Source organism: Anthonomus grandis, chromosome 10, assembly GCF_022605725.1.
Source record: "Anthonomus grandis grandis chromosome 10, icAntGran1.3, whole genome shotgun sequence".
NCBI lineage: Eukaryota > Metazoa > Arthropoda > Insecta > Coleoptera > Curculionidae > Anthonomus > Anthonomus grandis.
Window position 1 is genome coordinate 28,390,816 of NC_065555.1, and position 22,596 is coordinate 28,413,411.

Below are 22,596 nucleotides of genomic sequence, written 5' to 3' on the forward strand. Positions count from 1 at the left end.
CAGGATATAAAACAAAACTAAGCACTATATAAAATAAAGCTGTCTTTTTTATTTATATTGCACTTTAAACCATGTCCTGATGCATTTTTTATTTCCCAATTCCTTTGGCCTTAATATTAAATAGGTAAACATCTTCCAAGACATTATTACAAATCCTTAACAAATCGATAATGTCTCCAATAATATGTATTATTTATTGGAAACATATTACAATTATTTATATAAAATAAGTCAAAGTCAAAAATAGCTTTATTGTTACGTAACATCATCTGTTGTTAACAAAGTATTATATAAAATCTTAAAGATAGTTGACAACATAATCTTTTACAAAAATATAAAAATTCTTACATACATAGAATATAGAACACACCCAAAGAAAGGGTAGTAAGAATTCACATTACGCTGCACAAAACTCTTCACTGTCAAAAAATTGTATTTAAAAACTCGTCTACAGAATAAAATGCTTTAGCAAGCAAGAGTTTCTTTATATTTTTCCTAAAACGTTTTTCACAATTTATTAGCCTTATATAAAGGGGTAGGTGGTTAAAAAGCCTTCTGCCCCCGTACACAAAAGAGGACTTAATCTGCTCACTTTTTGGAATAGGCAGAGGTAAAGAGAAGGTTGTTCGGAGATTGTAACCCGAGGAGGAGGGGCCAAGCTGATGGCGATATTTTTTGTGGATAAGACAAACAGTCTCTAAAATAAAAAGGCATGGCAATGTCAGGACAGAGTGTTTTAAAAATAATGGCCTACAGGGGCTACGAAAGGGAGCTGCACACTTATAGCGTATGGCTCTCTTTTGCAAAATAAATAGAGAGCTGAACAAATAATGAGAGCACACACCCCAAAACACAATACCGTATCTCAGATAAGACTCAATAAGAGCATAATAGGCAATTTTGGCCACATCAAGTCCCAGAGAATGTGTCATTACTTTAATAGCATAACAGTTGGATGATAACTTCCCTAATAAAGAGGAGATATGATTTTCAAATTTTAATTGCTTATCAATCGTCAGGCCCAAAAATTTGCATGTTTCAGAAGGACTTATTGTTTCATTTTGCAAAGTGACAATTCCAAGGTTACATTTAAAAGTTAAAATATTAGTTTTAGAAATATTAAAAGTTAATCTATCAGATTCACACCATGACTTTACAAGAATTAAATCTTCATCAAAGATATTCCTTAATCTCTTGGTGTCAGTGTCATGCCAAAGTAATGTTGTATCATCCACAAAGATAGTAAATTTGCCCCTAATTGGCAAATAAATCTTTTTCAGTTATTCTAAATCTAGTCTTTGGTACCTTAAGAGAATATACTTAATTAATTCACAATTCTTTTATTTAGTACTGTTCACAATAAAATATATGAATCATACCACCTGATTCTATCTTCTAGTGCAAGGCATTTCGAATTCTAAAGTCTCCAACATTGCCCTGTATTACATTATATTTTATGGATACTTGATACTTCCTATTTTTCCTGACAACAAAAATCTCAAAAAACATTTCTATACATTTTCAATCGTGTCTGAGTGTGAGGTTGCTGTAGGTGACTAGATATTTGAGGCAAACTCCTTATATGGCCTCACAATTTATTATAGTGCTAATTTTGAAATTTCTACTTTTTCGTGTTACAAAACTCAAGGCACAGTAAGCCTTATTAACTATTTCAGTGTAGTGACAGTAAGAACTAAAAGTGCTCTGAAATATTACTCACAAATCTTTGATAGTATTTTTTTAGTTCAATTTTGGAATTACCAGTATAATAATTTGCAATAAAATAGTTTGCTTTGCAAGTATAAGTAACCACTGCACAGTTTTTTACATTAAGGGACATCCTATTACTTTTAAACCAATCACCAATAGAGAATAGGTCACTTTTCAATTTGACAGTTTACTTCCTGACAGATATGGTTTTATACAGGGTGTCCGGAAGCTAGATGCAATCCTTTAAGGGTTAGCTGACTTAATTTCAAACATTTTAATCTAAATATGTGTATGTCGAAATTTGTTTATAAATTTTATGGCAATTTTTGCATTTTTTTCAAGAAATACCAAAATTTCACACTTAAACGGTAATAGAGCGCAAGTTATAATTAGTATCGGAGTTTCAAAGTTTATTTTTTTTTGTCTAATGTGTATTAATAAAAATACGATTTATATTAATAGGAATTTCAAGCTTCTGTGTAAACTGATTAGAAAAAATAGAGATATTGAAACGTAAAAAATAAATTTGGAGTCAAAATAAAAATGCTTTGTTTTATGTTTAAATAATAATTATGAAAATGCTTTCGTCGTTCAAACCTCTCTAAAAATATGCCTAGCTTCTGCCCTTTATTTTAAGATATCACTCATGCCGATGCCTGGCCAATTCTCAGAATTATGGCCTCTTTTGTGCGCCAGGTCATGTAAACAAACAAAACTTACTGGATTGGTTTTCTATTATGGGACAGTTCAGGTAAATACGAGTATTCAGGTAAATAAAAAGTAATAAAAACAAAATTAAACAGAGGTACCTAATAGTAGATACTGTAGGGTAAGGGGTACCTAGTAGGTACTTTGGGGTGAGAGTTACAAGTTAGGTACTCGCTTAATAAATAAAAACGTGTGATTTTAGCCTCTTGTTGTTTAGTTTCACTCTCGCCTCTAATTTTGTAAGATTATCAACTTCATACTGACTGCATCCACTGTTTTTTAAATCGAGTTTCTGCCCGTTTTATTAAACAGTATTGTAAAATGGAATTTACCAACCAAGAGTACGCTGACATTGTATTCACATATGGACGCGCTAACGGTAATGGAGCTTTGGCACGACGCTTGTACCAGGAACGTTATCCAGATTGGAGGTTACCAAACTTCAGTCAAGGTTTTTCAAAACACCTTTCGCCGTCTTACTGAAGTTGGCATTGGGAATAATCCGGCACGTGGAGTCAACCCTGGCCATAATAATGTAGAGATTGAGGAGCAAATACTGAAAGCTTTTACCGCAGACCCTACTGCAAGCGTCAGAAAAGTAGCTGAAGACCTTGGCCTTTCTAGATGGAAGGTGTGGACGACCATGAAGAAAGATGGACAGTATCCCTTTCATGGTACGGGGGTGCAGGGCTTACAAGAAGAAGACCCTGCAAGACGAATTCAGTTCTGCCGCTTTTTATTGAACATGGACATCGAGGACCCGTTATTCTTAAGAAGTATCTTGTGGACAGACAAGTCCAATTTTTCCAGGGAGGGTATTACCAACTTCCATAACCTCCACGAATCGGCTGCCAAAGATGCAAATCCGCACTGGAAAAAACAAAAATCATTTCAGAACAGATTTTCGGTCAATGTGTGGGCCGGAGTAATAGGCAGGACTATTATTGGGCCACATTTTCTACCAGAGAATTTAAATGGTGCCAACTATTTAGATTTTCTACAAAATGATATCCCCGTTCTTCTAGACGAAGCTGGATTATTGGAACGAGAAAGACCAATAATCTTTCAGCAAGATGGTTGTCCAGCGCATTGGTCCTTGGCTGTCAGGAATCACTTAGACGACTGTTTTCCGGACGGTTGGATCGGTAGAGGCGGAACTTTTCCTTGGCCTCCTCGATCGCCTGACCTAACTCCGTTGGATTTTTTCATATGGGGCCGGGCAAAGGAGCTTGTATACACCACCGAAATAAGAACAAGAGAAGAGTTGATTCGCAAAATAAATGAAGCATTTGACAATATGAAAGAAGATATGACCATAAGAGTAACCACCACCGAAGTAACAAAAAGGGCTCGTGCCTGTATTAGAAATAATGGATTGCATTTTGAACATGAACAATAAAAAGTTTAAACAAAATTGTGTTTTATTTAACATTAAAACCTAAAATAACCCCACAATCGGGGCTCTAATGGTTAGTAGGCTTATGAGAGGTCTCAGTCTAATAATTTTTGTTTACATGACCTGCCGCACAAAAGAGGCCATAATTTTGAGAATTGGCCAGGCATTGGCATGAGTGATATCTAAAAATAAAGGGTGTTTCAATGTCTCTATTTTTTTCTATAAGTTTACACAAAAGCTTGGAATTGATCGTATTTTTATTAATACACATTAGACACAACAAAATAAACTTTGAAACTCCGATACTAATTGTAACTTGCGCTCTATTACCGTTTAAGTGTGAAATTTTGGTATTTCTTGAGAAAAATGCAAAAATTGCCATAAAAATTTTATAAACAAATTTCGACATACACATATTTAGCTTAAAATGTTTGAAATTAAGTCAGCTATCACCCCCTTAAAGGATTGCATCTAGCTTCCGGACACCCTGTATAGTTTAAAATCATCAGGATATTATAAACTTGCAGATGAAGAGATATAATCAGGTAAGTCATTAATAAATAATAGGAACAGCAAGGGACCAATTTTGCTACCCTGAGGGTGCCCTGAAGTTGAGATATATTGTTTTGAAAAACAATTTCCAACCTTAATTTTGTTGGTTCTCCCTGTTAATTAAATTAAAAGTCTTTTTTGACAAACCAAAACTAACCAGTTCATTCAATAGTATCCAATGATTTACTTTAAGTAAAATCTGTATTGTTGTGACAAATTCATAATGAGTTACTTATTTTATTGGGTATTACATCACTTATAGCAAAAATCAGAGACTGATAGATTAAACCTCAGCTCCTAGGTATATAAAAAATCTATTATACCTCAAGTAAATTATTGTATTTAAAACTTGTAATTTGTAACTGTGGATTTATCATTGATAAAACCATGCTGACACTTGTTAATTTTATGTTTTACATGTTCATATAAATCATCATAGAGGATATTTTCAAATATTTTTTAAAATTTTGGGTAAACTATTTAGCAGACTAATTGACCTATAATTTCAAATATAATTTTTCCTGTTAGATTCATGAATTGGTGAAATGGTTAATAACTTTAATATGTTAAACAGATAAGTTAGGGGTTTAAATAAAAATTCAGCACAACCTTTATAAATAAAAGATGGATTTTCATGTGAGCCAGTAGATTTTTTAGGTTTTAGTTTCCTAATAGCATTAATTACATCAATTTTATTGATTTCTTTAAAAACAAAAGTGCCCCCATTCCACAGACATGCAAAATACTTAAGAAAGAATAGAAAACACTTGGATCAGCAATTAAATTTTTCTCTATCAAGGTTTTTTATGAATTGCATTCAATTATTGTTTGATTTTTTATTTCAGTTCTAAGAAGGCGATATTCTTTACTACGTTTTTTACTTATTTGGGAATGAATTTTGTGTTTCCTTTTAATTTTACGTTTTAAATCATGAGAAAACCAATTAGGAAATTTAGCACAGGTATCTGTGCTAAATTATAAATATGGAGAAAGCTTCTTATATTTACAGAAAATCAATAAACAAAATACTGATGAAATCACACATCATGCCTAAGAAATAACTTATAGGGCCAATATAAATGAGTATTTAAAGTTTTTCTAATAAGTTTTTGATTTTTTAATACTATTTACTTAAGACTTGCTTACCCACCAACCCTTAAAAAAATTTCAAAAGTTTTTTTATAACGTCTTAGATTATTTATGTTTTGATTTCAGATTTTACACAATTCTGTGAAGAATTATGAGAGGGCCATCATTAATTTTAGTATACAGAATCAGTTGAGGTATCGTGGTAACTTAGGTAAGTTCTGTTTTAAATGTACAGTAAAATATAGAAAATAATACAGTACAGTAAAATGGCAAAAACTTTGTCTTTTATATATTAGTGTGATATGTCATGGCACATGATTGACAAATAGCAAGAAAGCACCTATCTAATTTCCCTTAAATTTTACCGATGACTAAAACTAGCAGTAACTGCTGAATTGAGAAAAAGTGTTTATAACTGCTCTTAAAGGGTGGGTCTGCACAAACCAAGTCTTATCAAGAATCGCCCTATTTTCATTTGGCCATTTACAAAATCTTTGAATATATTTGAAAAGATTAGATAAATTTTTATTTTGATCGACATAATTTTATTTTTTATTGGGCAGTATGAAGAAAAATCAACAGTTTTATTTATTTATAATTTTTTTATTTATTTACATACGGGATGTCCCCATTAATGAAATAAATTGCAACAAAAATTAATAGCCTTCATGCATATCACCATTTTGAAAGAACTCATCAATACCGTAGTATGCCCTGTCCCCCAAAAATGCCCTGAGCCTACAAATAAGCTTACTGGGAGGAAACTGCCTAAAGGAAAGAGGGAGTACATTCCAGATCTTTAGAATGTTAAAGACAATGTTTTTTTGTACAAATGTAAAGTTTGGTTTCTCAATTATTAGATTGTCCTTAAACCTGGTTTCATATCGATGTTGTCTTTTTCTATCAGAAAAAAATGAAATGTAATTAATTAGAAACTTAATAGATTCCAGAATATAAAGACTGTACATTGTAAGAATGCCAGTATCTTTAAATACTCCTCTACAGCTATCACGATAGTTCATACCAAACACAATACGGATGCACCTCTTTTGCAAAATAAAAATTCTGTTCGAATCCACAGAGTTGCCCCAGAATATTATTTCATATGCAATTTGTGACTGGACATAGGCATAGTATGCTGTAAGCGCCGCTTGCCAACCTACACTGCCATGTATTACCCGGAGAGCATAGCTGTATTTACTGACCCCGGTTGCGACCTTCGCAATTCCCGGTTGCGTAGAGGTGTTTGGCTGGCCGGTATTTGACCTTATACTTTGACTCTTTAACGCTATGGGAACGTTCACATTTTTGGGGAACGTTCGGATTCATGCTCATTCGTGCTCTTGAGAATAAACGTCACGAAAAAAGTCGAGAATAAACGGGAACGTTCCATTGCTCACAACACTACCCAGGATAGACCCGTTGCTCCCGTGCCCGGAGGTATGACACAATCAAGTCCAATGTCACCCCCCTGATACCACATCATTCAAGTTTTGAGCAAAGTATGCCATGGTCCACACTGTCAAAAGCCTTGGATAGATCTAGAAGCATGGTTGTAGTCACCTTGCCATTATTAAAGACACTAGCATTTGCTCCAAAGCCTGATAAATAGCCTGAACAGTTGATTTCTTTTTCCGAAAACCATTTTGTTTATCAGAGATTATATTGTAATGATCAAAAAATCCAATCATCCTTGAACATATAAGTCTTTCAAAGATTTTACTTATATTCGAAAGGAGTGATACAGGACGATAGTTGTCAAACTTGTCATGCTCACCCTTTTTTATAAATTGGCTTAATAAGAGCTTTTTTCAGGAAGTCTGGAAATACCCCTTTTTAAAGCATTAAATTCAGTATATGGGTTAGTGGTAGGCTTATTATGTCTGCCACCTCCCTCAGAATAGACACAGGAATGTTATTATGTCCAACTGATTTATTTATTTATTATTTATTTATTTATTTAATATATCAACGGGCTTTGGCCCAATATTACAAAAAATATAAGAATAATAATTGGATGATTAAACTAACCTAACCTAACATACAATTAAAGCTTAGAATATAAAGATTACCTATAACTTGGAACAATCAGTTCAGAGAAAAAAAAAAAAGACAACACTTATAGTTAACACAAAGGACAATTACCATCACAATTTACAACACCTTATAGTTCTAGTTTAAGACAGCATTATCAATTAATAAGATTTAATTTCTTAATGAACCCTGTGCGCCCCTCAAAGCAATCAATTACATCAGAATACTGATTAGCCAGCCTAACAGTCCTTGCCAGAAAAGAATTGTGACCATAATTTGTGTGGTGTGTTTGGCTGTAAAAAGAAGTAACTTGCCTTGTTGACCTAGGTGGAACATAAAGACCTATTTTATTAAGAAGTGCAGGACAAAAGCTTTGAGAGTGAAGGATGTTGTAAAATACTTTCAAATCTTTATGTCTACGACGAGTTTCAAGACTTCTCAAATTCAATGAGGCTTCCATTTGCTGGTAGTCAAACTCATCCTGATAATTTATAGGTACTCCATTTTGCTTAAAGGCAATATATCTTAAGAATTTATGTTGTACACTTTCAATCTTATGAATATGATTATTATAGTATGGAGACCAAACACAGGAACTGAATTCTAGATGAGGACGCACAAGTGCACAATAGAGCAAACAAATAGATGAAATATTATAAAAGTCCCTTGAGCACCTCTTGATAAATCCAAGCATCTGCAGAGACTTGGTAACTGCCCCCGAAATATGCGGAATATAACTTAAAGGGCTATCCAGTGTCACACCCAAATCCTTAATATGAGAGACAGATTTCAATATGGTGTTACCAACAAAATAGGAGTGGTTTACAGGGTCTCTATTTCTTTTAAAGGACATTGAGTAACACTTTCCAGCATTTAGATCCATACAATTTGTTGTACACCAATCAACAAGCCTATCCAAATCCGATTGGAGTCTGAAACAGTTCTCCAGAGATGAGACTCTAAGGAAGAATTTTAAATCATCTGCAAAAAGAAAAAAGAAGCTGTACTGAAAGCGTGTTGATATATCATTAATGTAGAGGTTAAATAACAAAGGCCCTAAGTGGGATCCTTGTGGGACACCAGACAGCACCAAAATCTCGCAAGACTCAAAGCCCAGAACTCTAACGAGCTGTGTCGACCCACCAGGTAGGACTCAAGCCATTTCAGCAGTGGACCCCCAATCCCTGATCTTTTCAACTTAAAGATCAAAAGCCTGTGATTAACTCTGTCGAAAGCCTTGGAGAAGTCGGTATACAAAGAGTGCACTCCAAGCACTCCAAAATCAGTAAAGGATAGAATATTCAGTTCCGTAGAACGTCCTGCAATAAAACCAAATTGTTCATCTAATAATTGGCCCTGAAGAAAAGACGTAAGGACAACACAAACAAACTTCTCAAACAATTTAGGAATTGTACTAAGAATACTGATTGGTCTATAATTCTGAACCTGCGAGCTGTCTCCAGCTTTAGGGATAGGTGTGATAAAACTGGTCTTCCAGTAGTCTGGAAAAATACCGGCCAAGTTAAAGTTAAAGACAAGTTGAAAATAATAAATAGAGGTCTCGCCAATAAAAAACTACACTGCCTTAGAAAAACCGGTGGTAAACCATCAGGTCCAGGACCCTTAGTCACATCCAGTCTGGACAGTTCGGTGTAGATATCTGAAATTGATATTTTAAGACTAGAGAGTTGAAAATGGTTAGAAGTCAAATTTTGAGGAATAATGCACTGTTTGTCAGTGTACATTTCTGAAAAATATTCTGCAAATAAGTTCACAATGCCCTCACCTGAAGAGCAGGTAGTACCATTGTAAGAAATCACACTGGGAATTGCAGAGCTGCCCTTTCTGGAGCGCACAAACTTCCAAAAGTTTCTCAAGCTGCTATTCAGGGAAACCTCTGTAGCATAAATATAATCATCATAACACTGTCTTTTTAAGGATTTACATCTAGCCCTAATATTACAAAACTTAACATAATCAGAGTTCAATTTTGTGCTTGAAAGAAAGGTTGAAACCAAATTAAAATCCACTGAGCTAAAGTCTCTATAAAAACCCTTCCCAATAATCTCACCACTCCTAGCCCGAGTCACTGCAAGGGTAAAAGATAAGGGTAAAAGATTTCTTAATTTTTAGAGATTTTATTATTCTAATGACTTCATTTTTTGTAACGGGTTCCATAACGATACTATTTTGATTAATTGGTATCTTTGAGAAATTTATCGATCCTTAATATCAGGACATATATTAATAAAAAAATCGTTTATAGCATTTAAAATATCCGTTTCACATTTTTCTGGAAAATGATTAAACAGACTTTGTTTTTTACAATTAGGACGAGTTATATTTTTACTAAGGTCCAAGTAGCTTTTGAGTTATTTTCTGAGGCTTCAATAAAATATTTCATCGGTTTTTTAATAGTCCTATTTGGACAGGTTAAATTTAGTTTTTCAGTTAAGATGTGGTTAAATTTACCGTATGCCAGGTTAACATCAGTCGCATCCAGCACACCATGCCAGTCCACACCCTGTAGTTCCTGCGAGAACTGTTGTATTCTAGCCTTTGAAAAAGATCTTACAGAAATGTAACTGTCTTCCCTGGCTTCAGTTTCTAGTTGACCTATAGAAATACTCTGGGCATAATGATCAGAAGCACTCTTTTTTGTAACCCTAGTGGGTTCAAATATTGATTGTTCAAAATTAAAAGAATTCAAAAGGTCAATAAGCCTTGTTTCGTCATCACATTGTAGTAATTATAATTATTAACTTTAGTTTTCTCTTAGTCAATACTTAGTAATACTTTAAATTTAAATTAAATCTTTACTTGTATTTAATAATTATGCATTAAAAATACGCGTTTTGCTAATAACTTATTTAACTTTACATAATTTGCCTTACATCTTTTCCTTTTCCCACCTTTTGTATCTTCCTGAATTATACATATCTTTCCTTATATTAAATACGATTGCGCAAAGAGTGGGAGAAAAGGTGAATAGCTGTGAATTGAGTAGCAGCAATTTTGGCATTGACTGAAAACCGGATTGATCGATAAGTGTCGACACTGTTTTACGCGCGTATTTTTCAGGGTAAGTTACTTTTCAGGGTAAGTTACTTTATTTATTAAGTTACTCCGTCTTTACGTTTACAAATCAGCAGGTGAGAGGTTTAGATTAACGGTTAAATTCGAATTCAATCAGTGAAACCTATGACTTAAGGGTTTTACTTAATACCCTCGGGATGTACATATTTCAAAGGAGTTAGCCCAAGCCTACTTTTTTCCAGATTATCATTTAAAACATCTACATTAAAATCACCACAGCATACAACATTAAAATTCTTGAATTGCCTATGTAAAATTTGCAACACTACTTACTTTGTAAATTTTCCAAAAAAAAAATCTTAAAATCACCCAGGCATGTGCGATATATGCAAATAATAATTAAATTTTTTTCTTTACCTATAAAAGCGCAAAATTCACCTTGACCTTCAATGCTACACTCTCTGATTTTTTTAATGTCTTTAAATCCTGTGATTTTTTCATTTACTAATATGCATGTCCCTCCATGCTCTTTTTTTTCACATAGATAGCTAGATACTAAGTTAAACTTATCAATTTTTAAGAAATCTACCTCACTTGGTCTTAACCAATGCTCTGCTAGACATAATATATGCTGTTCCTCAACTAAAGTATTTAAAAATAATTCGATTTAATTACATTTATTACGCACACATTGTATATTTTGATGCAATAAATTAAGGTTCTTATATTTATGGATCACCTGTTCTGGTTGCTGATAGTCAGAGAATCCCTCTTGACTGACCTCGTTTGAATGTGCAGAAAATGGTTCATGACAGTGCCATAACAATAAAAAAAAATAGTAAACAATATGCCTTAAGTAATTAAACAAAATTTGCCCAATTTGTAAAACAACATAGTTATGAAAATAAATAAGAAATTAATAAATTTTGTGATTCTATAGACAATATAACCAATATATTGAGAATAAATTTCATCCAATTACAAAACATTTCAAACTATGTACATATATAGTTATCGATTTTCAATAAAGTCAGTCAAACATCACTTAAATCCAGACGCTTGTCAATTATATCAAAATGACAATTAAACTCGTTTCGCAGCATGTGAAATCTATTAATAGGAGAATATTTACCATAATTCAAATGGTGTTGTTTAATTAAAAATAGTGGCATCCCTCTAAGATATCTGGTATTGCATCTAAAATTTACATGTCTTAATAATTCAGGACAATTAATACTACCATTAAGAAGTTTATAGAAAAAAAGTAAATCAAATCTGGTCCTATAATTCTCAAGTGAAATTAACTTTAGCCTCGACCTAACGTCTGTTATAGATAAATTTGGCAAATTAGCCTCCAAGCACAGGTTGTAAGAAACCTATTTTGAACTCTTTCAAGGCTATGAATGTGGTTTAAATAATAGGGGGACCATACTACAGAAGAGTAAGATAAAATACTGCAAGCAAGAGTAATATACAGAACCCTAAATGCAGAGACAGAAAAATCACGAGAATTCCTTGTAATAAAACCAAGAACGCGAGAGAGGCTTTATTTAACAGATTATAAATGTGGGGAATAAGTTTCAAAGAGTTGTCAAACAGTACACCCAAATCCCTAATTTCTGTCACCCTCGAAAGAACTGTTGTATTAATATGATAGTCAAAAGCAATAACAGTTTTGAGTTCGGTAGTAGAGATAACAAAACATTTATTTTTATTGAGATGCAAGCCATTAGATAGTGACCACTTGTACAGTGAATTAAGATCCTCTTGGATTTTATATCAGTTAAATTTAAAATGTATAAGTATAGTTTCATATCATCGGCAAATAATAAAAATAGGCAGTATTTTGTAATTCCATGAATATAAAGATATGAAATGTAGTTATGTGTCAATCCAGCGATCAAAAGAAATGTCAATCTTTACTTGAAGAAAATAATTGCTGTTATGATTAAAAATACACTTTACAAATATTGGAAAAGAGATGGCGAATAAAATACAACCGTATAAAGACCTAAGATACAAAAAAATAAAAAAATCCAAATTTCCTATTTCTTGAGCCAACTCCCGAGGGAGAAGTTATTGAAATTATTACCTCCTTGAAGAGTGGAAAAGCGCCTGGTCTGGATGACTTAAAAAGCTGATACTTTCGAACAATTTTCATAGTTTCTTGCTAAATTCCTTACATATTTAATAAACAAATCCTTTTCTGAACAGCAACTTTCCACAGGTTCTTAAAAAAGCACTAATTAGACCGCTTCATAAAAGTGAGTCAGAATGTGAAGTCATGAATTATAAGCCAATTTCTATAAGTAATATAAGTAAAAAATGTCGGAAAACTATCTAGATATTTCTTTAAAACTATTAGGAAGCTACTTATGAAATAGGTTTCAGTGTGTTAGGAAATTGGTGGTGTTACAAGTTTGGAAGTACCACTCACTAGAGATTGTGGAAAAATGGTTATTGAGGATAATCAAAAACGTCGCAATTATTAAAATTAAGCAAAAACGTACTTTTTTCTTCGGTTTCTCTATAGAGAAACATATCGCTCCCAACTTGGTTGTTATACTTCCAAGTCTTGATCAGTTGTTTATTGTATAATGTTATTAACTTGCAAGTTGTTATTTGAATGTATTTTAGCACTATGTTGAATGTATTTAAGTACTTTTTATCATTATTAATGTAATAGGTTTCATAGTACTAAATTAACATTTTTTTAAATTTTTTTTCTATTAAAAAACTACCTTGTTTAAATTATTACTCTGTGTATTCATAAATCCCTGACAAGGTTAACATTTAGTGGGTTATTTGTTTATTCAGACATTTTCATTTTAAACTTATTATTATTATTATTATTATTATATCTTAAACATATTTTTAGTGAAACAAGTGCTAAGAGATGAAAAAAGATACTATGAAAGGGTGGTGTGCTTTAGCCGAGAGAGGCTTATGCTCTTTCCCTATCACTTGGCTGACATGATCGTTAAAGGCCTAAGGATAACCCCATTTAATTACTATATATCTGTTCTCGAAAGGCTGATGCAAGCTGAGAAAAGCTATGATACATTACCTAACTTTACTGCTGCAGATTGTAAGTTCTAACTTTTTTTAATCAAAATAATTAATTTTAATTAACTTATTTTTATAGGCTTAAGGTTGTTGGGCATAGGAAGGAATGAATATATAGATTTGATTAACAAGTCAAGATCGAATAGAAGTAGGTTATTCGGAAAGAAAAATGTCAGAGGGTTATTGCCTAAAGTGCCAGTTAACATTCATATTGAGCCCTGGTGGAGAGTTGAGGTGGGACTGGTTCTTGAAGAAGATATAAAGGTAAGAAGAAAGATACATTGTTTATTTTTGAAGATTTATATTTATTTATTTATTTATTCAAAAAACTTTACAAACACTATATATCGGGTAATAGTAATTACATGTAAAGCCTATAACAGGAGAAAAAAAAACAAACAAAAAACATATTAAAATAGTTTCACAACAATAACACTAAACCTAAGAGAAAAAAAAAAGATAAGAAGAAAAAAGTAAAACATGAGTCCTAAACTATGTCCCGATGCTCAAGCAACCTCCTAATTTCCTTAACCCTGATATTAAATATATCTACATTTTCAAAGCCATTTAAGACATTGTTACAAATCCTCAACATATTATTGATTGGAGATGTAGTGTTAAAATTATTTATACAAAAAAGCTCCTTATTAGTTATTCTTAATCTAGTCTTTGGTATCTTAAAAGAATCAATTATTCAATTCGATTCAAGTATTCAATTAGATCACAGCTCAAGTATTTAACATTATTTACAATGAAATATATAAAAATGACTGCCTGATTCTGCCTTCTGGTACAGAGCATCTGGAAGTCAAACGTTTCTAACATTTCCCTGTATGACACCATATATGGATATTCTTTGTTCTTTCTGACATACAGAAATGCTTCAAGTGACCAGATAGTAGAGGCATACTCCATATGTGGCCTAACAAGTGCATTATAAAGTCTAATGATAGTGCTGACTTTAAAATTTCTACTGCTTCTTGTTACAAAACCCAAAGAATGGTAAGCCTTATTAACAATTTCACTATATTGACAATTAAATTTCATATTGATCTGAAAAGTTACTCCCAAATCTAATAAAGTTTTTTCTAAGAATGTTAGTATTATCAATATAGTAGTAGTCTTCAAGAAAATAGTTAACTTTACGAGTGAAAGTGACCACAGCACATTTTTGAACATTAAGGGACATCTTATAAATTTTAAACCAATCAACCACAGAACTTAGGTCATTTTTTAATTTTACAGCATCTTCCTTGACAGCAATAGTTTTAAATAGTTTAAAATCATCAGCATACATCAGACTTACAGATGAGGAGACACAATCAGGCAGGTCATTAATAAAAAGAACAAAAAGCAAGGGACCAAGCTTGCTACCCTGGGGAACACCTGAGGTTGACAAATATTGATCTGATAGACAATTACCAATCTTAACCACGTTATTTCTCCCAGATAAATAAGATTTCATGAAATTACAAGCTTTTTTAGAAAAACCAAAGCCAACCAATTTATTTAAAAGCACACAGTGATCTACCTTGTCAAATGCCTTCTCACAATCGGTGCATCTAACTGCTCCTTAGACTCAATTGCCTTAGAGATTTATTCTGAGAGGATACACAGATTTGTCACTGTGGATTTATCATTAACAAAACCATGCTGACAGTTGTTAATTTTATGTTTAACATGTTTATATAAATTATCATAGAGAATACTTTCAAAAATTTTAGATAAACAATTAAAGAGATGAATAGGCCTATAATTTGATATATCATTTTTCTTGTCTTTTTTATGAATTGATGAGATCATTGATGATCTTTAAAATATCTGGAAAGGATTCCTGTCCAATTGACATGTTGAAAAAATACACTAGGGGTTTTGTTAAAAGCTCAGCACAACCTTTATAGATATAAGAAGGAATTTCATCTGGGCCGGTAGATTTTTTAGGTTTAAGTTTCTTAATAGCATTTATTACATCACTCTCATAGATTTTTTTGAAAACAAAAGTGCCCCATTCTTTATTATTTATGTGATGATCGGAACAGCCAGCTGTGCTATACACAGACTCAAAATATTGGGCAAAAGCATTTGCAATATCAAGGGGTTTATCGAAATTGACATTATTTAAGGTCATGGCCACTGGTATACCTGCACTCCTAGCTTTAGATTTAAAGAAAGCACAAAATGCGCATGAATCAGCAGCTAAATTTTTTTCAATTGAAGTTTTGTACAAATTATATTCATATTTTGTTTGATTAATTATATCAGCTCTAAGGTGCTGATATTCAACGCATTCCGGGCTCACTTGCTTACTCAACTGACAGTAAAGCTTATTTTTCTTTTTAATTTTATGTTTTAAGTCAAGAGAGAACCATATTGGAAATTTTCCTGCAGTGTTGGATTTTATTTTTGTTTTTGGAATTGAAATGTCCAGAAATTGGTATATTAGTTTATAAAATGTATTAAACCCCAGACAAACATCATAGCATTTAAATACCATAGACCAGTCGCAATCAGAAAGTGATCTATAAAGTGTAAAGAAGTTACTTTTTGCATAGTTGTATGTATAAGTCTTCTTATTAATTGTTTTATTTTGTACAATCCTCAGATTAAATTGTAAATTAAGAGCAGGGTGGTAGCATCTTCAGGTAATAAAGGGTCACTTGGTCTCGATACTGTGCATTTTTCCATATTAGTTAGTGAAAGATCTAAAGATCTGTTCATAAAATTAGGAATATTATTTACTTAGCATACTGGCATAGATTATACATATTAATACATTGTTGCATCAGGACATTTTTATCACAATCTGTATAATTGCAATTATTAAAATAAGGCAAATTAAAATCTGGCAATATCACATTTACGTTTTCTAAGAGTAAAATTTCCTCCAAAAGGTTAAAATATTTTTCATACATTAAAACGGTGGAATTTGGTATATAATAAACAACAGACAAATAAACAGATATATTTTTAAAATTTACTTTAAGTATCAGACAGTCAATATCACAGTCGGCATTTACAATTTCATAAGGCAGTTCCTTCTTGAGTGCAATAAGGACTCCTCCTCCCCTTTGGCCAATTCTGTCCTTACGGAGCACTGTATATATTTTTATTCTATTATATAGCAATATTCTGATAGGTAGATACAAAGATGATTTTTAAATATAGCAAAATGGCTTTATTTGGTATCCATATCTAAATGTAAATATTTAAAATTTGTGCTTTAGCTGCATTAATTGTATAATAAACGTTAAAAAATATTAAAATATTTATGAGGCTCCCAATAATTTCATTAATAATAATGTTAGACTTTAATTAACTTCTCCTAATTTTGATTATTTTTAGATGGTAAATGAAGAAGAACTGGAAGTAATCGATAAATTAATAGATTACGGCTCGCAAAACGCAGGAGATTTGGATTATGATATCGTTTTAAGTTTATACAAGTAAATTTAAAATAATTATGAGCTTTAATCAAACATTCATGATTTATATGTTTTTAGGAAGGGTTTAATTTACTTGGACGTGCCAATAACAGCAGTAGATAAAGTGCAAGTGCCGCCCCTGCAAGGGTTCGTTATGAACAGAATTCTTGGAGATTATTTTGAGACACTATTGTATAAAATTTTTGTGTCCATTGATGAACACACAACTGTAGGAGAAGTATGTATAAACATTATATTATTTTGTAAAATAGAAAATTGGGATCTCGTCTTAGAAAAGAAAGGTTAATTGGTTATTAGATTAATTGGAGGCAAAATTTCGAATTTTAGTGCCGAAACTGATGCAGTTTAGAAGGTGAACGAATACTTTCGGCAATATCTGAAAAAAAGCTGAAATTGCTTCGGCAAATTTATTTTTCATTCGTTTGGCATTTTAAAGAGATTTATGCAACCAAATTACCCTTTTTATGCTAATAATAAATCGTTTATTTCCAACAATTAAAAACGCAATTACACAATATAAAGGATGTTTCAGTAAGCTTGGATTGCTGCTATATCTCGGGAACTGTCAATCTGACATCATTAAAAATTGTTTAAAAATTAATTTTTTTTTTTTACATTATAAAAGTGGCCAGGAGAAATTGCTGGAAATTATTCTTAGGTTCGAAATTTAGCCACTAGGGTTCGTAATTAAAAGGTCAATAATTCTATTCTAATTTTCTCCGGAAAATGTCAGCTTAGGGTAGCTTGTTTTTAACCATAATTAGAAATCATATTGGTCAAAGACTCATTGGCGTACGATCCTCAGAAAGTAGGGGAAGGTAGTGAAAGTATAATTGTGTAAATGTATATAACTTTTAAAAGACTTATCTCATTTTGTTTAGTTTGGGTTTGCTTAAAAGTAAAATATAAGGACTTTTAAATATTGTATAAAGTAGTACGCGAAAGCTTTTAGTAAGATTGGTAGGAGGCGTCATTTGAATTAAAAAGCATTAATTTGATTTTTCCACATAAATTTAAATAGTATAGTATAATTTTGATAGCATTATCGAAAAGTCAATGGGTAACTAAAAATGCTTCGGTCATCCTCCATTAAATTTATTTAAAACTTATTCATCCTACATGTTTCAGACATACCGGGTGGTGCGTCGCCGAGCGGAACATTAGAAATCCCAGCAATTTCCTATGTTCGAGATTTTAATAAGCTATTAAATTAAATGTACTTGCAAAATTACCAAATTTTCGGTTCAGGTAAAACCAGACACCAGCCACCAGCAAACAATTTGTTATAAGGCTTTGTCAAATCTGACGTACAGCCGAATACAAGAAATGTTTTGTTTTTCGTTTTATCAATGTCACAACCATACATTCAAAATAAAAGTTAAACCAATAACAGTTATAATATCGATTATTAAAAAAATTATATTATCATACTTAGAATTTAAATAAACCTTCAAAAACTTCATCTACAGGAATCTTGAAAAGTAAATCGTTTTCATGTTACAGGGTGTTTTATAATTACTATTGAAGATGGTTTTTTGTTAATATTTTTGAAACGCCTGGTCGTTATTTTTCGAAATTTTTATCGTTTACTTCTGTTATTGCTACTAACTGATTTTATAACATTTTATGCTAAAATGTATATAGGGTCTATTAAAATTATACTCTATTTCAGAAGTGTATAGAGCAATAAACTGGGGAATTCCGTTCTGTTTGGCTACATTTCGTGGTAGTTCATAGGCGCAGGTACTTATAATATTTATGAATTTAATTTTCACGGATTAAATGCCTTTATTTTGAAAGAGATTAAATACTAAATAAATACTTTTAATCCTTTTGTATAGGTACCTATCTTTTAACGCTTTATAACATGCAAAAATGGGGTCAGGTAATATATACAGACTATAAATACTTTTAAATAATATTTTAAACGTTAGTAGTCACTGCTACGCTGTAGTGTAATCACAATATTATTATCCCAATATTTAAAAAATGGAGGTATTCAGTCCAACGAAAAGATGTACTAAAAATTCTCCACTATCGCTGAGTGAAAAAGTTATTATTTTAAATGTACATGATTGCATAAAACACGATTACCCTAGTTTTACTGTGCAAGAAATTGTTAAAAAATGTTCTCGAATGAGTGGAATTGGAAAGACCACCATTTTCAAATTGTTGCGGGAAAGAAAAGTAGCAGGTCAAGTGGAATCTCCCAAGCAAAAGCCAGGACGACCTACAAAAGTTCTTGATGAAAATGCTAAATGTATAATTCGAAGAAAAGTTCACTCTTTTTATTTTAAAAAGGAAATACCCACCCTAGACAAAATTTTAATGGAGCTTGGCCGAGATGACAGTATTCCGTTGATAAGTAGAAAACTTTTATGGAAAACTTTAAAAAATATGGATTTTGCCTGGGAAAAGCATAACCGCAAAGCACTTTTACTGGAGAGCGACGAAATTGTTTGTTGGAGACGACAATACTTGAGAAGTATCAAGCAGTACCGCAGGGAGCAAAAGAAAGTTTTTTATCTTGATGAGACGTGGATTAACGAAGGTTATATAGTCCAAAAAATGTGGCAAGACAAAAATATAACCAGTGCTCGCCAAGCTTTCATAGAAGGCCTGTCTACGGGTATTAAAGTACCTTCGGGAAAAAGACAAAGACTTATAATCACACATATTGGAAGCGAAGAGAGATTTTTAAAAGAAGGTCTGCTAACCTTTGAGCCGACTCGCACAGGAGATTACCATGAAGACATGAACTCAGACGTTTTCGAGGACTATTTTGGTGAAATGATAAAATTTCTTCCGGCTAATTCGGTGGTGGTTATGGATAACGCAAGCTATCATTCACGGCGAATAGAGAAGACGCCAACTTCAAGTTGGAGAAAGCAAGAAATTATCGATTGGCTGACTGCAAAAGGTATTGCGTTTGAAGCAAATTTGATAAAAAAAGGACTGCTGGCAATAGCAAACTTACACAAAACTCGTTTCATGAAATACGCCGTGGAAGATATAGCCGAAAAATATAACTGTACTGCGCTTACCGCCATATCATTGCGAACTAAATCCTATAGAACTGATATGGGCGCAGGTAAAAGGATTTGTAGCAAGACAAAACACGACTTTTAAAATGAAAGATGTTAAGCTACTGTTTGATCAAGCCATTACGGAAGCGACACCAGAGAATTGGCGAAAAGCAGTCCAGCAGGACAAAATGTGGGATCTTGACAACCTCATCGATCAGACAGTCGATCCTTTAATTATAATGTCAAGAGGTGATGACAGTTCGTCAGATGACGAAGAAGACTACAATCTATTATAATTTAAAATTGTTATACACTGTTCAAAAAGTGCCAGATCCAAAAGTGCCATTTTCAACTGTTTTACTCTACATATTATGTTCAATAAATTTGTGGAAAAAATATATTATTCCATTTAAACAAAAGTAACTTTCTAAAATAAAATAGCATTTAAGTACATTAATTATAAGATAAAAAACAAGTCCCAGTTGCACGCCTTTGGCGAACCGTTTTCAATGTTTATCAGTGGGTAACAATGGGCAAAACTCATAAATTGACCCAAAACCGGGTGGCACTACCTGCAATCAACGAAAAGAAAGAATTTTACATTGAAACTAATACCCAACTAAGGTAGTGGCATAAAATATTGGTGGATCACCAGGTACCACTTTTGCATACCTAATGAGGTTTTATTGCTCTACACACTTCTGAAATAGAGTATAGTGTCCAGCAAGGTTAAAAATGTTGAAACTTTTTTTTAGCTACTTTCTAATAATTCTGGTAATAAAATCGAAAAAGAATCAATATTTCTAATTGAAAAAGGTGGTCTTGTCTTATTTCGATAGGAGCCTTCGTTTTTGAAATAATCAGACAAATGTTTTGCAACCTACACTCATAAAGTATTTTTAATCACGTTTAATAAAATTAAAAGTGATATTATGTATACAAAGAACCTATCATTTTTATTCATACTTCCAATAAATTCTCTTTGATAAATACATTTATACACATTTTAGTGCGTTCCATTTAATGTTGATTGTATCTTTTAGCTTGCAACAGTGTTGGAGGTGGATACGGAACTGGTAAAACAGGCGGTATCCTTGTATTGTCGCCTTCAGTTTGCCAAAAAAATCGATCCAGAAACCGAACATGAAAAAGCCAGAAGGCATCCCTCTTGGTTTAGCAGACCCACATTGAATGAAAGGTAATTTAAATGAGGCACATTTTTTGTCATAGAGAGTATTTAGATCTTTAGAGATAATTCACTTTTTACAAGAATTGGTAAAAATTTATCGCTGCGCACAAAATTATTGCTTTATAATGTCATTGCTCTTCCCCATCTATAGTACTGCTCCACTTTATTGTATAACTTGCTGTGGCGTTAACTTTACAGTGTTACTATTTTGCCAAGAGTTTGCAGACGGTAGCTCAGAATTATTTGAGGCTTGGGATTGTTCGAAGGTTCACTTATGACTGGCTATTAAAGAATATAATCTTGATTATAACTATTAAATAAGAAGGCGCCACTTAGTTTTTTTTTATAAATGAGAGAAAACTAAGAAAAAGACTTGGTATATAGGTTTCAATTAACAATTAAATGACCCTGGATAAAGTAGATTTAAAGAGGCAAAAAAAATATCTTAACAATACAAGCAAATTATATTCACATCAAAGATATGTACACACCTCATGTTCTAATCTGTTAAATGTTAATAATTTATTATGAATTAAAATATGAATAATGTTGATATGATTAAAATAAGGTTGATAAAAGTAACATTTAAATTATGATTTCACTACTAAGTAGATTTCAGCACTTGAAAAATAAATTGCAATTATTAAAGTTTTTAGTATATATTTGTATTACGCAGGGAAAAGTTCATGAACCTTTTTACTTAAGGCATATCAGCCTTAACCGAGTTATGTGGTGCAGCTATATGGGCTAAAAATGTTGTGAATTGTGAAGTTATTAATATACGTAAATTTTGTTCAGAGAAAAATATTGAATTATGTGGAATTTCATACTATTATGCTTTAAATAAAAATGTATCTATTTTTGTGTGTTATAAGCCACCAAATGGAGATTTCGATATTTTTATAATTAACTTACACTTATTGTTGGGAAAATACTGTAAGCCTAGTAGCGAAATAATTTTTACTGGCGATTTTAACACGCCTTCCCTGAGTTCTTTAAACAATCAGTGTTTCTTTAATATATTGTCTACCTTTAATTTAAAAAATAAAGTTTTTTTGCCCACTCGAATTGGCTCTACCAGTTCTAACGTTTTGGACTTAATTTTTACTAATATATCTGAATGTAAGGATGCTGTGGTAGAAAGCAATACTATATCAGATCATGAAACTGTATTTTTTAATTCTGGAATTTTTAACAAATGTTCCGACGAGGTCAATCAGAGTGGCCAGCTTAAAAGGAATTTTTGTTTTACTAATATAATTGCTTTTGAATCTGTCGTTGAGTGTGAAAAATGGGCAGAGGTCTATAAGGAAAATAATTTTAATGTCCAATTTGACTTATTTTATT

At 32.1% G+C, this 22,596-nt stretch overlaps 1 protein-coding gene across 1 annotated transcript in view; it reads left to right on the forward strand.

The window, feature by feature from the left end:
* LOC126741143 (protein FAM91A1) overlaps positions 1 to 22,596 on the forward strand; it is a 67,520-nt gene that overhangs the window by 699 nt on the left and 44,225 nt on the right. The window contains exons 2-7 of the mRNA XM_050447485.1: positions 5,582 to 5,666; positions 13,404 to 13,613; positions 13,671 to 13,855; positions 16,934 to 17,034; positions 17,092 to 17,251; positions 21,104 to 21,258. Of these exons, the coding sequence (XP_050303442.1) occupies positions 5,582 to 5,666; positions 13,404 to 13,613; positions 13,671 to 13,855; positions 16,934 to 17,034; positions 17,092 to 17,251; positions 21,104 to 21,258 (896 nt within the window). The remainder of the gene's footprint in view (positions 1 to 5,581; positions 5,667 to 13,403; positions 13,614 to 13,670; positions 13,856 to 16,933; positions 17,035 to 17,091; positions 17,252 to 21,103; positions 21,259 to 22,596) is intronic.